Genomic DNA, 15,266 nt, shown 5'->3' with positions numbered 1-15,266 from the left:
AGCAAAACAGTACTTACCTCCATCTACCAGAAAATAATGAGGACTGTGAGATACAGGACATTTTGTAAGGGCCCTTTTCCTGTGAAGCTTGTTTTAAAGACAGCTGTCATTGCAGCAGGAGCTCCTAACTCTCCTTACTGAGAAAGTGGCAATACCCTGCAGAGTGCCACCAAAGGCTCAGTTAACTTGGGTCTCTCTCTACCCGAAGACTGTAAGACCCTTGCAGCCCCTAGCCAGAAACCACTGCAGCAAGAGTTGGGTTCCCAGCAAGAACACAACAGATTCTGCAGCTGGCATTGCTCAAAACCCAGAAAAAGAGGGGTTTGTACACATGTTCTGCTTTCTGTAGGCAGCAAAGTGGGAATTATGACATACTGAATTCAGTTACTTTATTATGTTGATTATCCACCAGCACTGACTGTATCAACTCTGGAGTCTGATTTTTTACATCCTCTCAAAAAGCAAAATACGTACATAAAGGAAATTGAGAGCAGTAGCTTATGGCAAAGACTAACACATGCTTATATAACGGTGCAGGGACTGGAAGTTCCCAGCTGTTCTGGAAAAAGAAAACATACTTAGGAAGAGCTCCTAGAAAGAGAAAAACCTCTCTACTCCTTTTCCCACACACAATCTGTTACTCAATGAGTTCATATTTTGGCAGTGTCAGGGAAGGTCCTTCTCAACTGCTGTTCCCAAACCCTCACTGCTACAATGCAGAGCTCACTGAAGATGGCAAAACTAGATACCCTAGCACAGCTACCCACGGCTGCCTGCCAGGCAAAACTATCAAGCTCTTCTTATTTGGAAGGGGCACCTCTTGCCTGATTAGCAAGAGAACCAGGACCAATTGGATTCCCCAATAATACACAGGTATCATATGCCATGCATGCTTTGTACTGAGTAAATACAGGGACTGTGAAGTCATTTTCATCAGCTACAAATTCTCTCCTGGACATGGTCACTGGACTAAGCCAAATTTTACATTGAGCCATGAAGAGTCCTTCAGGAAAGCTTACCATGAGAATTTCACTGTAGAGCACGTACTCATGCAGAATGGGCAGCAGGTGCTCTGAGAGCCCTGCCATTCTCCTCTCCGTGGCCCTGCAGCAGCGGTCGATGCAGCTGGCCAGCCCCTTCAGAGAGTCTGCTATGTCTTCTTCCGACGCCGACCACAGCGTGTGGATGGGGCCAAACTCCTTCATTTCATTGAAGTAGTCTTAAAAGGAACATATACACGTAGTACTCTTCATTAATAGAGCTCTAAGTGATACTAATTGCAACTTCATATTTACTGTGAACCAAGCAAGAGACTGACTCTAATTTTAAATTTGCTCAAATGACCAAGACAAGTAAATTCCAGTTCACTGTTTATGAAGAAACTAATTAATTAATGTATTGTAATTAAGTAGCTTTGAGAAATTTATCAGCAAAAGTGCCCCACACACTTCACAATGACACACATACTCAAGCAGACCTGAAGAGCTGTATTCAGACACCAATGATCTGCATTACTTCACATTCTCTTCATAGAGCAACACGAGCCACGGCAGTTGGTCAGACTTGCTGTCCTCTACTGCCCTGAATTCCTCTGCTTCTTGGTAATAGTAACGTTCCAAATACAGTCTCAGTTATTAAAACTAGAAGGTTTGTTATGTCCCAAAAGCTTCAGAACAAACACTGAAGTTCACTCCTTCTCGGCAGGTATCTCCTTCAATAGCTTTTATTAATTTAAATACAGAGATATCTTATTAATTACTTCTCTTATGTTTCTAGATGAAGTGATAATCCATAAACAGAGAAGGCCCACAAATCACTGTGCCATTTGGTTGGGCTCAACATGGGCAAGGTGCAGTTCACAGGAGGACACTGTGACCACATTGGTCATGCATTGACCAATTGAAAATGCAATTTTGTCACTACTAAATTTATAATGAAGAAATGTCCTAAAAAAGATGAAAGCAGACATGTGGCATAAAGAGTGTTTACTTTGAGATTATTTGGACCAAAAAAAACCCCTCTATGGAAGATGTAATCAATAACCCCATGTTAAGGTACTGCAAGCAGGAATGTTCTCTGTATCTCAGCTATCAACAATTCCTATTCACAACACTGTGGCCCTGCACACAAGTGTTCTGACAAGTGTTGTTTGGAAAATCTAGAAAGAAGATATTACCTACAACATTTGGGAGCATGTCAAAATTCTTAAGCTTTTCCAAGAAATATTTTGGCACTGATACCTTGAACCTACAGACCTCAGACAGCTACTTTCAATTGATATTGTTCCCTCCAGTGAAAGAGTTCCTATTCTTTTCACCAACATGTTTTTTTCTTTTATAACACCCTTTCAGTGAGGACACACTGAGATCTGGTACTGCACAAGAAAGCTCAAGGACTCAGTTATTAACACAGTACAGCTCTTCAAATTATATTACACAGACAAGTAAATACTTCAAGTGCTGCCCAGTGGAAATGCTACTGAACAAGCATAGTCTGAGATTAGGATCATCTCAGAATCTCAGGAAAGTCAGTAACTTAGCATTCCAACTAGATGTGTGAACTGCTCTTACCTAAGGAAAAAATTCAGATTAACCCTTCCTTCTTGAGAAAACTCTAGTAGACACAGCTTACCCTGACAAAAATTATGGCCAACATTAAAGCAGTTAGAAAATTAAAATCTACTTTGTCAATGGAAAAAAGGTGCAGAACCTCCAAACAAAGTTTAGAGACCTGGAATCAAGACAGCCTCATGTCACTATGAGATTGCACAGAAAACTGTACATTCCCTTGAAAGTTAAAAACCAAAGTCATGCAGCTTTCCAAAAAGCACATGTTAAAATATTCTTCTAAGTTCCTTTTAAGTAGCTGAATGACATGTTAAAACTCCTCCTATTAAAAAATTATTCAAACTTGAATGTCTGTCAAAAACATGATCAGAGAGAAAAACACAATATAAACATCTCCCTTTTTCCTAGAAAGAGTATTTTGCCTGCCACAATGAAAACTAATTTACTTTTAAATTTCTTAAAATCAATAAAACTGACACATGTTTTCTACTTACCCCTTTCTTCCTTGTAAATCCTATGAGCTATTTTATCTAGTAAGTTTATCTTCTGACTAAATGTTTCCATGTAATTGTTCATTTCTGTAAACATTTCAGGACGATGTTTAACTGCTCCTCTTACTGAGGATGCTACAGCTCTGACAGTCTGTCCCATCCTGCTCAGCAAACCAGGACCCTGCTTCTTGTGGGAGGAGAGTTCCTAAACACAGAACAAGCTCTCTTTACTTCCAGATACTTTTGTTAATTCGCTGAAAACAATAAATAAAAGCATGCTTTTATTTTTATTGTTTTTTAAACAAAACTACATATATAAACCTCTGTCTTTTTAGTGTATATATCTTATCATTATTAGAGCAGTGTCAGAACCATCCCTGTCTTGTGCATTTATTAGCTAAGCCCTTCTGAGCAAACACAGGCGTGTCATGTATGACAGTGTCGCAAGAATGGTTGAAGATGGCAGAGAACCTTCAACCCTTTGCTCCTCAGGGTGAGTTAGCTAGTTTGCAATTTAGCTTTTTGAACAGGAAAGCAGAGGTAATGATTGAAAAAATAAGTCTTTGAGAAAAGCAGACAATGCTCCTACAGGAGGAAGTAATCCATCTATTTTTTTAAACTCGTTTTATATGTTGCTAGAATAATCTTTGCTGAAATCCAGAGGCAGGCTTTTCTGACTACAAAACTCCAATTTGCAACTGACCACATTTTGCAACAATGCAACAGGAAAATCCTGTATTTTTCTTCTATGAGATTAGTAAAACTTAAAAAAAAAGACATTGTCATGCCAAAACAGTAATTAATTAAAAACACTGTTTTACTCATAATCTTGGAAACTTATACATGTACCAAAAAATATGCAGAGTTGAAATACTATGAATTTGCCACCAAAATCCAAAATGCACTAACAAAAACAACTTTGGAAGGTACAGCAATATTTATGGTCATGTACATGATTACCAAAACTACAGAAGAAGGTGTTATTTCAGGTTATGAATATTCCACAAATCTCTGCCTGCTTCTGCCACTTCTGTAACAAGCCATGGGATGACACTAGTGAATACTGAACCAGTATTCACTGATATACCTGATATACCCTACTAACACAACATGTGGTTTCATGGAACTGTAAATAAAACCAAAGTCATTTTACCCAGGCTTGTGCAGTAAGAAAAATTTTGAAGTCCTCATTAAAAGTTAAAGTTGGATGATCAGCAATACGGTTCAAAAATTTATGTAAAGCTTTTCTTCGAGTCTCAATGAATTCATCACTAAATCGTTCCACCATTCCCTTCATTATGAATTTTTCAGGCAATGGCTAAAGGGAAAAAAAAAAGAAATATATTGTATATTTTGCATAATATTTGGAGCATTGTAACAGTTCTGCTTACTAAAAACTATAGGTATACCTTGTAAAATCCACCATGCAACAACCCAAAAGCTACATAAAGTTATTGTATTCAACTAAGGTATACCATTTTTCTTATAATATACAGTGCCAAAGAACACAAGTACAACTAAGAAAGGACATAAATTACTGCAAATTAACCTAATAAATACCTTTATGTGATTTTTGTTACATATATATAAAGCTAAGGAAAATAGGTTGGCTTAATATTTGTGAAACTTCAAAAGCTGAAGAAAGACCTCAAACATCTCTGTATAAAACTGGAGCCATCTTATAAACAAAGAAAAACAACTTAAGTTTTAGTAAACAAACAGGAATGATCAGTGTTGGATGTGCTTCTTCAAGTTTGTTCTTCAACCAAAGGAAATCCTGGTATCGTCTTCGAACTTCATATTCACTGGAGTCAAATTCACCACGGGTTGTCTGAAAACCAAAAGCAGAAAAAACAGGCTTAGGTTAGAATACCAGGAAAAAAAAGTTTTAGATTTTGGAGAAAACTGAGTACTTGAGGGAATGCATACATTCTATTTGGTCTCTGTTACTGGTTTGCTGTTATTTTAAAGAACAAAGATCAACTCCTTGAAGAGTTAACACATCCTTTTTCAGCAAGAAACCAAAGTTCTATTGGAGGAAAAAAAAAGAAAGCGAGCACTAAGCTGCACTTTGTGCAGTGACATATAATGGCTATCTTAGCACAATGTTTCCAAATTATTGCAATAATTACTTTAATGTGGCATTTTTCTCTCAGCAATCACAGTTATGTTTGTTACTTTGAGGGCACTTCTCTTAAGTAGTTAGTCATCTTACAAGTGAGGAAAGTCCATTTTTTAGCACTCTGAACAAAGCCCAAAGAGCTGACACACATCCTTGGGACCTGGTGACATTACTCAATAATCCTCATGTTCCAAACATGAAAACTTCAGCATATCACAGCAATAACACCTCCTGCACTGCTTAATGGATTCTGCAGCCTATCATCAATTCCAGTTTTGCAGCCCCCCTGTTAGAACTTGCCAATAAACCTTTAATGCCTACAAAAAGTGCTTATTACAGATTATAACATTGTCAGACCCTGAGATTTACTTTACCACTGCTCTGTCTTCTCAAGGCAAGCCTCAAAGAGCCCATGTTTTGATTAACTTGTGCCATTTAGCATTCTTTGTTGCACAGAGATTTATAATGCAATGCAAGTAAATTCTAAAAACCTCAAAACATGGTTTTGTAATCCAAACATTTTTGAGGGTTGAATAAAAATTTTTCAAGGTATGTGGGAGGAATGCTATTACTTTATCATCAACAACCAGCATTCCAAATTAAATATGATAAGAAAGGATAGAAGAGATAAAAAAAGCAAGACCAATCCAACTTACAGCCCCTTCATACTTGCCTGAAGAAAAAATGTTCTTTCGTGTACAGAAACAGGCATAAAGTGAAAATTATTGCTAGCAACATAAAGATAGCTCTCTTCCTACTCATTAAATATTTTATGAGGAATTTACATCTCTTCTTATTTAAAGATGAATAATTCCCATTTGAAAATATGCTTTTAAATGAATCTTTTAAAAAGAACTCAAAGGAAAATAATTTAACAGGGCAATTCTCAAAATGGAGCCTGCAGAATATTTACTGGTAATCTCAGAAGACCTGGCTGGTCTCACAAGGCTGATTTTCTTCCTTATTTCCTGCAAATAAGTTGCATTCAAGACAACTAAAAATACACTTAATTGTTTTCTCATACTACTTTTTCATTACAGAATTGTGTCAGTTTCCCCAGAAATCACATGCAACTGTACATGGGAAGCAAACATCCATGTGTTAATGGATGCTGCAATTAGAAAAGAATGGAACTGAAAGTCTGTAGGAGGTAATGTTTATGCAAGACATAAGACTGGTAGCCTGTAAGTTATCCAAAAGTCATCAATACTTGTGCTAATACAGTGTCTTCAAAGTGGATCAGTCCTTTGGCTGTTTCCTGCTGAAGATCACAACAGAAAATGTTATTGCTTCACAGCACTCATTTTGCCATTGAAGAATTATTAACTACTTTCTCAACATAAAAAATCTAAGCACGTGTGTATGCAGACTCACGCTGAATTTTTTTCCATTACATAGTGCAGTTTCATGCAGTCTTAGTTGTTTATAACTCATGGCAAAATTAAAGCTGAAATTTAGCAATATGCCAGAGAAAGGTGTGCAAGAAGAGTGAAAAAGTCAGTTGTTATCAAAGTAAGCCATTAATCCATGAATACCTACCTTTGTGACCACTCTGTATGTGATAAACGTTTCGATGGCTGTAATGTGGCTTTCAGGATCATCGACTGTAATGAAGAGATCTCTTAATTCTGGCCCATCTTCAAACTTATACTGGTTTATCATTGATGAGGGGGATATTGGCACTGAAGGACTGAATGAGTTTACCTCAGTCAGAGATGTATCCTACAGATAAGACATGAGGACATCCATATCAACAATCTTTGCATACAAACACGTCTCTGACACTAAAATGGCAAGCTTTAAAATAATCTGACAGAACAGATAAAACTCAGAGCAAATGAAATAATTATGTAGTACATAGCAAATCTATTATCCTTTTCAGTATTTGCTTTGGTGAGGATGTAAGAAATGAGATTTATTCTAAAATGGATGAAAGAACAAAATACTACCATTTGAGAAGAATGTTTTGCATAGCTAGAAACAGAACTTACCTATAAATAGTATAATTAGTTATGAACCAAGCACCCATTAATTGTGTAGGGTACTTACCAGTTTTATTAAAATTGTTAGATGCCAGTTACTGAGGCGGGCTCAGTATGATGTTTGAATTATCTCTAATTACCTGAACAGGATGAATGAAAAAATGATGATTCAAAAAAACAATGCAAAATCCAAATCAGAATTTTTACTGGAATTAATTACCTGAACAGGATGAATGAAAAAATGATGATTCAAAAAAACAATGAAAAATTCAAATATAATTTTTACTGGAACTGGATATTTCAGTTTGAGTTTATTTTAAAATAAAATTTGAAATGGAAAACAATTAAAGGTACATAAATTAATCTTTTTTTTTTTTTTCCTTAAGGAAAATGATTTGAAATGGAAAACAATTAAAGGTACATAAATTAATCTTTTTTTTTTCCTTAAGGAAAATAGTAAGTAAGGATGCAGTACAAATTTGCTGCTTAATTTCTAAAAAAAAAGTCAAACCACAGTTTTGCTGAAGTGAAAAACCTCTTTGGCTGTTTTTTCACTGACCACTGACCACTGACCACTTCCACACAACTCAATAAGAATATGTCCCCATAGCAGCTGCTTCAGCTAGTGTATTCAATGGCACTCACTCATCTGCTGAGAAATGAAGTGGAAATTGGAAATGGGCCAGAAATCTCATTTTCTTCCTTACATACAAATCTGGGTGAGATCTACTCATCTAGAATCTTGAAGGATACAGTTACCATGAAAATAAATTGAATTCACTAACTTCATAAAAGAGCATAACTAATTAATAAATTATTAGAGATAACAGAGAAATGGGAATAAATCATTATATTTTAAATATCAAATACTGTATGAGCCTTAATATATGTAATGCAAATAATTATTTTCATAACAAACTTTAAAATTAACCTATTTTCTAGAAGTTGTCTAAAAAGGTTGTTAGACTACGCTGACTATGAGTGGCAAAGAGTTGCCCTCTCCAGTGCCTTGTAAACTATGGAGGAAAGAGAACAGGGATGTAGTTAAAGAGAAAACTGCTCAAATGTTAGGACTGGAATAGTGCAAGTCCACACTAACTGGAGTCACGGCATCATCCCAAGGCTGATCTCACAGGAATGAAGGGAACCCTGCTTTAGTGCTGCTGAACTGTGTCAGAGTTGCTTTTTATCCTTTGAATTCAACTGGATCAAAACTTTCTCTGGAAAGAAACACCTTATCTTGTTCTTTTTCTTTGGATTTATCAATGTACTCCCACAAATATGGAAGAGACTTTTATACCAGGAATTATGCCCAGAAAGTGCTTATGTACTAGTTCTCCTCCCATCACTTACATGCAGTTCTTTGAACAGGGAGACAAAAGCAACACAGGAGACTGAAGACAACACTTTAAATATTACACAGTGGCTTCCTTGTATGCCTGTCAGTCATTTTACTTTTTCTCAGTGTGTTTCTACAGGAGTTCTGTACAGCCAGCACTATTCTGAGTCATGCAGAAGAAGCAGAGCTGCTCCCAGAGCCTGCTAGCACTGGCTGCCTGTGGTCTAGATGAAGAATGAGGACTGCTAGCTCAGAGCAGCCCATGCAATTCAAAGTGCTGAGGCAATGGGAAATTTCTAGGGAAAGAAAAATGCATGTGAGCATGTAAAGGACTTGAATGGCCATATAATTTGAGGAATAATGACTCTGCAGAGCCTAAATTGGATCAAGGTAAATGTGTTTCATATTTTCTCATTTTACATGGAGCATTAATGTCTTAATGTTTCCTTCCTTCTTCTAGGTTGCTACTAAAAATTGCTCTATTCATGCAGGTGTCTGAAAGTATATGTTTATGTGGAAGGGCTTATGAATATGTAGTTTGAGAAACAAAATATGGGCAATAAAAACCCACAGAATAAGCAAGTCTTTTTTTTTTTTTTTTAGTATTCACATGCACATGGATGAATACATGTGACTTTTAAAGAAGCATCTGTCTTTTATCCTCATGATAGTTCAGGTTTACTTCCAGTAATTCCTGAAGTTCATGTGACCTAAGCCTGATGTCATCACAGAAACACAGTTAAAAACCCATGATAATTTTCTATACAGCTGTAATTTTGTGGTTGGAACTATGTTTTTGTGTGCATACTGATGATGGCAGGAGTTCTGTAGCACAGGAAAAACAGACAGCTCTTGGGTTGTGTAACCTTCTTGCTCCTCATCCATGCAAAGAACATCAAGACCCTGTCCCAGGAAATGATGTCCTTTGCCACACTTCCCCCATCCTCACCTACCTGCAGTGCCCCTTCTCTTTCCTAGCCCCTTCACTCCTGACAGAGCAGCTGGCAGAGCTGTGAGTGCCAGTCCACACACAGGTTCATGCCTTTTGATTTACTGGCTAAGAGACCAAAGCAAGGGAAAATCAATGAGCTCCTCACAGCATGAGGGCCTTTTTCTGTGTCTCCTTTCTCTAACACTTGCAGACTGAGATAGTTACCCTATCTCAGTCTCACATTTGACTGCAACTAGTCAGTAACACTCCAAAATACTTAAGGGAAGAAAACACTCCTGCAGCCGGAGCAGCCTCAAAACAGGCTAGGCACAGAGCTGAGACTGCAGCTCTCTGGAGAGGACACTAAGCCTGGGGATTTGTCTAAACAGTGCTCCCTCCCAGAGCACAGGTTCTTGACCCAAGGTCACCTCTGTACTCCATCCATCCATCCATCCATCCATCCATCCATCCATCCATCCATCCATCCATCCATCCACCCACCCATCCATCCATCCATCCATCCATCCATCCATCCATCCATCCATCCATCCATCCCTCCCTCCCTCCCTCCCTCCCTCCCAGCAAGGATCCAGAGCTTGCAGATCCTGAAGCAAGGATCCAAAAACAGGTCTTGAGATAAAGGACGTGGGGCAGAGTATGTCTTATAAGTGAATAGCTTGGTTATTGGAGCATTCTTCAAAGAGCAAAGAGATTCAGGAGGACTCATTTATAAGTGCATTTTTTTGGCAAAGGAACTATTCTGTCTCAAATCCTTTATGAAGTTGAAGAAAAATCTTAAAGAAAAATTAGTTTCTATGCAATTCTGAAGTGGCATATACATGTTTTTTGAGAAACATTGTTTTCTGTAATCATGAAATGCAGACAACCACTGCGAAACAGAGTTTGAAAGCAGAGGTGCTAAAGATTTTAAGTATTAACCAAACTGCTGACAGCTTTGTCAATGCTACATATCAGTTATCAAGGAATGCAAAAGATAACTGAATGGGTATTTGTGATACAGGCAGTACCCTATATTTTGAAGCTAAGGGAAGAAAGCAGGTTGAAAACATTCCATCTGTCTGACTCATAACTCAGCTCCCAGAATTTGTCTCTGCTGAAAAGAATTACAAACTTTTTCAGTGGCAGTGGAAACTAGGATAAAGTGAAAAGCATATCACATTGTGAAATGCTTTATCAGAGCTGCTGAAGATGCTGGTCTGTAATATTTGAGATATGTCACAGGATACCAGGTCAATGGTTTATAACACTATCAGGTTAAACGTCTATGGATTTTCATAAAATAAAAGCCCAGTGTTTACATTCTGAGTAATAACTCAGGGTATTGAGGTTGACAATTTTTAAGAATCTCATTTTTCACCATTTTGTTAGCTGGCACATTGCACTGCCTAGACTGAGAAAGATGAAGCTGACGAGAGTGGCAGGCAGCGAGCTCTGCATGGCTGCTGCCGTCCCGCTTGGCCTGCAAAGGCTACCCCTTACAGACACTGCATGAGGAACCCCATCAAGACGCAATTTAAAACAAGGCAGTCCTGGAACACTATGTTATGGAAAAATTGGTTTTACAAAACTTAGTTCTAAGCTACATTTAGCCTGTCAGATTCCTTTGAATATATGGAACACGAATAAATAGGATGTAAAGCCCAACCAACGTCACAGATTTTCATCAGCTCGAAAGATCAGATCCCAAATTGCACTTGAAAACAAACCATGGATTTCTGGTTGATATATAAAACCATATATAAGTGCAGGTATCCAAGCTTTGGAAGAAAAACTGTATTTTCATGTAATATGACAAATTTTCTTGGTTGCAGGAATAACTTATCATGTAGCATGCATTAATAGTAGTTAAGATTTCATATATGTAAAAAATATTTGGCATGAATCCAGGCAGAAATTTAAAGATCTCAATATTTGCTATAAAGTAGCAGTAACTTGTATCAACTCCACTTGTTTTTATTTTTTATTCCCAAGGATAATCGCTCTTGATAAGGAATCAGCATAAGCATCAATCCGCTGTTGATAAGCAGATACCTTCATGCAGAACTGCCTGAACTTCACTCATAAAAGGAAATGGATGCAAAGTGAGTACAAACAACTAAAATTACATTTTAGCACTGCTTTTGCATGCAAGTTCAGGGAATCATTCCTCTTTTTAAGGCAAATCAGGACTGGTGCTTTCCAAGAAAATATAATTCAGCTCGACCCTAGTTATGCTTCAGAAAAATACAGGTAACTTGGTGAAATTTAGCCTAACTTCTTGCATGTTACAGACCATTAAATCACCTAAGAGTCCCTTCTGGCCTTAAAAGCCATGAGTTTCAAGAATTCTATTACAGTTTAAATACTAGCAATACATACATAAATTCTATTAGAGAGTTTAAATACATAGCTTCTAAGAAGGAAGTCCTTATTCCAATAGTAGTATTCATTCATACCACAACAGTGTTTCTCACCTACAGAAATATAAAAACCACACATTTACTGCCCATGACAACCTGTCCTACTGAATAGAAATACACTGTCACTTTTTCAAATTGGAACTGTAACTGCTATTTCTCTCCCATGGCACACACCCTGTCACAGCAGTTCACAAGTCTCAGATGGTGAACGACACCCTAGCACCATACACATTTTTTCCACCCTAGCTCTCTGCATGCACTAATATTTTAGATGCTACCTGGATAAGGCAAATAGATCCATAACATGCCCTCTTCTTTAATTACTGAGGGGACAAGAGGTAAGTCTTGTCTTAACCTGTACAAAATCAGTACTAAATGAGAAACAATATACTAAATCCCTTCGTTGGTTTAATTAAAACCAGCACTATCAGCCAGAAGGGCACCCATGTACCTGGCTGTGTGCTGTCTGAAGGCAGACCCTGATACACTGTCAGTTCATTTTATTCCCTTCATCAAAATTCAGGTATTATCTTCTCAAATCTCCCATGTGAAGAAGTGAGATTTCATCTTTTAAAAGAAAACACGAACTGAAACTTGGAAACATGTATTTACACTCAAACACAACTGCAATTACTAAACACGACTGTTTATTTGATTTACAGATACATATGTGGCCCCTGACGAACACAAGTGACGATGAGGGTACAGCGAGTCCAGAGCAGACGGCACATTTCAGGTAGGCGCAGTCACGGCTCGCACTGCTGCTCCGCAGCACCGACCGCGCGCTTCGTGCCCGAGAAGTCACCCGGGGCTGCGGGCGCCGCTGAGCGCTGCCCCTGTCGGCCCCGCGCCCTCGGGCACGTCCCGGAGCCCGGCGGCAGCGGGGAGCGAGGGGCGGGCGGGCAGAGGCCGCGCTCGCCGCCCGCGGCGGAGCCGTCCCTGCCGTCCCTCCCGTCCCGTCCCGTCCCGTCCCGTCCCGTCCCGTCCCTCCCGTCCCGTTCCGTCCCGTCCCGTCGCGCCACCCCGGCTCGCCCGGCGCCCGCTGGGGCAAAGTACCGGCGAGCCCGCCCGGCCGCCCCCGGTGCGAAGGGTGCTGCCGTACCTTGCTGAACACCTCCAGGTCGTCTTCCTCATCGTCCAGGGCCAGCACCTCAGCGGCGGCGAGCAGCGGCCCCTGGGCCGTGCCGAGGGCACCCGCAGGGAGATGCGAGTCGGCCCCGGGCCGTTCCCCGCCGGCGGGGAGCGCCGGCCCCGGTACCCGGCCCTCCGTCTCCATCCTGCCCTGCGAGCGCGGGCGGCGGCCCCGCCACAGTCGCTCCCGCGGGGCCGCGGTTGGCAGCTCCCCCGTCCGCCCCGTGCCGCGGCCGGCCCGGGAGCGCGCCCAGTGCGCAGGAGTGGAAGCGGCGGCAGGAGGGCCGCGCCGCCGGGCAGGGCTGGGAGGCAGCGGGGCCGGGAGGTGTCGAGCCTGCCGGCAGGCCCGGGCAGCGAGGACTGCGGCTGCGGCCTCTGCGGAGGCGGGACGGGGCGGCTCAACGCCCACAGGCGTGTTCGTGGCGGCCGGGGGACCCGCCCGGGCCGCCCCAGGGCTGCCGGGGGGACTGGGCGAGCCGCCCACAGGGCTGCGGCTGGCCGCGGCCGCTGGAAAGTGTGTGCAGTGTCTCGGTCCGGAGAGCTCCGTGCGCTGCCAGGCAGCCGCCCGCTCTGCCCCGGGCAGCCCCCGGGCCGGGCAGGGGCGTACCCAGGCTCGCTTTCCTGCGCTCTCCGGGTCGGTCTTTCTTCCCTCGTGGCAGGCACTCAGGTGCCGCCGCCGGGACAGCAGGCAGAACCCACGCGGTGCTGCTTTGTCTCTTGCCTCTCGTGCAGCTTCTCTTGAGCAGCCGCTCTGTCCCTCGTAGCTGGACCCCTTCGCCCTGGGGTCAGCAGTGTGTCCTGGTGCTGAGGCCAGGGACTCTTGGGCGTCAGAAATGTGCTCGTGAGAACAAAGTGACAGCACTTACATCAGAAAAGCAGCGGGGAGAGAGAAACCAAATATTTAAAAGCAGCAAAGCTGTCCTTTTTTTTTAAAGTAAAACCATCGGAATTGTGGGATTTGGAAGTTGCCAGTGCCGAACTGAAGTAATGGCCGGCGCTGCTGATTGCAGGAGCCGGGGCCGAGCAGGGAGGGGAAGGCAGCTCTGAGCTGCCCCGGCTGCAGCGCTTCCCTGGCACCGGCCCTGTGCCTTTGATCCGTGTGGAACGGGGCTCTCCGGGCGCCGCCTGAGATAGCTGAAGTCAACTTTGTTGTTAATGTAAATTTCAAGAGTCGTGGGCGGGTTCTGAAACTGGCAGATACAACATTGTCTTTGTGTATCTTGATTCCCTTGCTGTCAAATTAGAAAAGGCAAACCCCGTAATCAAACGAAAGTATTTTGAAAAGTATTCCTTCGTGAAACACTGCAGGCAGCTCATGAGGAAATACATTTGATATTTCACGGTTTTCGGCGAAGTCTTGAACGACAACTTGAAAACCTTGCAACCTCACCTAGTGAATCCCACCTCCATGGCTGCTGAGCGAGTATTCTGGTTGGGTGCTCCTGTTGACCAGCAAACACCTTTAATAACTGGGGATCCCCTGTGCCAGAGCACCCTTGTGTTTCTTGAATATTGGCAGATACGCTGGGATGTCTCAGAGGCAACCTGTGTAATTTCTGTGTCTCTGTAAGTTAGCATAGCCAACTGTATTTAAAAACTGAATCAGTGCAGGTTTATTGTAATATCTTGGTGTTTCTTTAGCAAATCCTGTTGGAATCAATGCTGGTGCAAGCACCCGACTGCTTTATTAACTGTTGCCCTTCCACTTGCTGCTGTTGAGGATCATGACTATTGCTAGTTAATTATATGTTGTAGAAAATATTTTCTAATCTAATCATCTTTCTGATCTTTCTAATCATTCCGTTTTACTCAGTATCCTTTTGTGTAATAAGAAGAGGTCAAGAGGACATAATGAAGTATCTTTTCTGTTCCATCAACTGTTTCCTGTCACACAATATGGCAATATGTGTGACAATGTCTTCACAGGTATTCCTAAATATTTCTGTATGTTCGGCTTCATTGAAGTTGCCCACCTGGCATCTCACCATCAATTCAAATTGTATTGCCAAGGGCTGTTGAGCTGATGCATAGGTGAATTCCTCAGATTGCCAAGAATCTGTTTCTGTCCCCTTCCTTTGGTTAGCAGCAAATTTTTGCAAATAAAAACTGTTAACTTGTTTTTAAAGAATATGACTCCTAGATACAAACCCATGATTTTGTTTGGCTATACCTTTTATTTTTCTGCCAAAAAACTTCCCTTCCTTTAAATTTCTTCTACCTTTATGTCAGATTCGTGGTGCAGAGAACTGAAAAAAGGAAAAAGGTAGAGAATACTGATTTTCA

The 15,266-nt window shown here is 41.1% G+C and overlaps 1 protein-coding gene across 1 annotated transcript in view; it reads right to left on the bottom strand.

Annotated features, from left to right (window-relative positions):
* SNX7 (sorting nexin 7) overlaps nucleotides 1-13,472 on the bottom strand; it is a 29,698-nt gene extending 16,226 nt beyond the window's left edge. Inside the window, exons 1-6 of the mRNA XM_039718108.1 lie at nucleotides 12,955-13,472; nucleotides 6,720-6,902; nucleotides 4,779-4,889; nucleotides 4,212-4,376; nucleotides 3,062-3,263; nucleotides 1,020-1,219 (exon numbers count right to left, since the gene is read on the bottom strand). Coding sequence (XP_039574042.1) covers nucleotides 1,020-1,219; nucleotides 3,062-3,263; nucleotides 4,212-4,376; nucleotides 4,779-4,889; nucleotides 6,720-6,902; nucleotides 12,955-13,128 — 1,035 coding nt within the window. The 5' untranslated portion in view covers nucleotides 13,129-13,472. The remainder of the gene's footprint in view (nucleotides 1-1,019; nucleotides 1,220-3,061; nucleotides 3,264-4,211; nucleotides 4,377-4,778; nucleotides 4,890-6,719; nucleotides 6,903-12,954) is intronic.
* Between the last annotated feature and the right edge of the window lie 1,794 nt (nucleotides 13,473-15,266).

The sequence above is a fragment of the Passer montanus genome, unplaced genomic scaffold, assembly GCF_014805655.1.
Source record: "Passer montanus isolate IOZ18808 unplaced genomic scaffold, ASM1480565v1 scaffold103, whole genome shotgun sequence".
NCBI classification, from domain to species: Eukaryota; Metazoa; Chordata; class Aves; order Passeriformes; family Passeridae; genus Passer; species Passer montanus.
The sequence above is the reverse complement of the archived record's forward strand: the minus strand, read 5'-3'. Positions and strand labels throughout refer to the sequence as shown.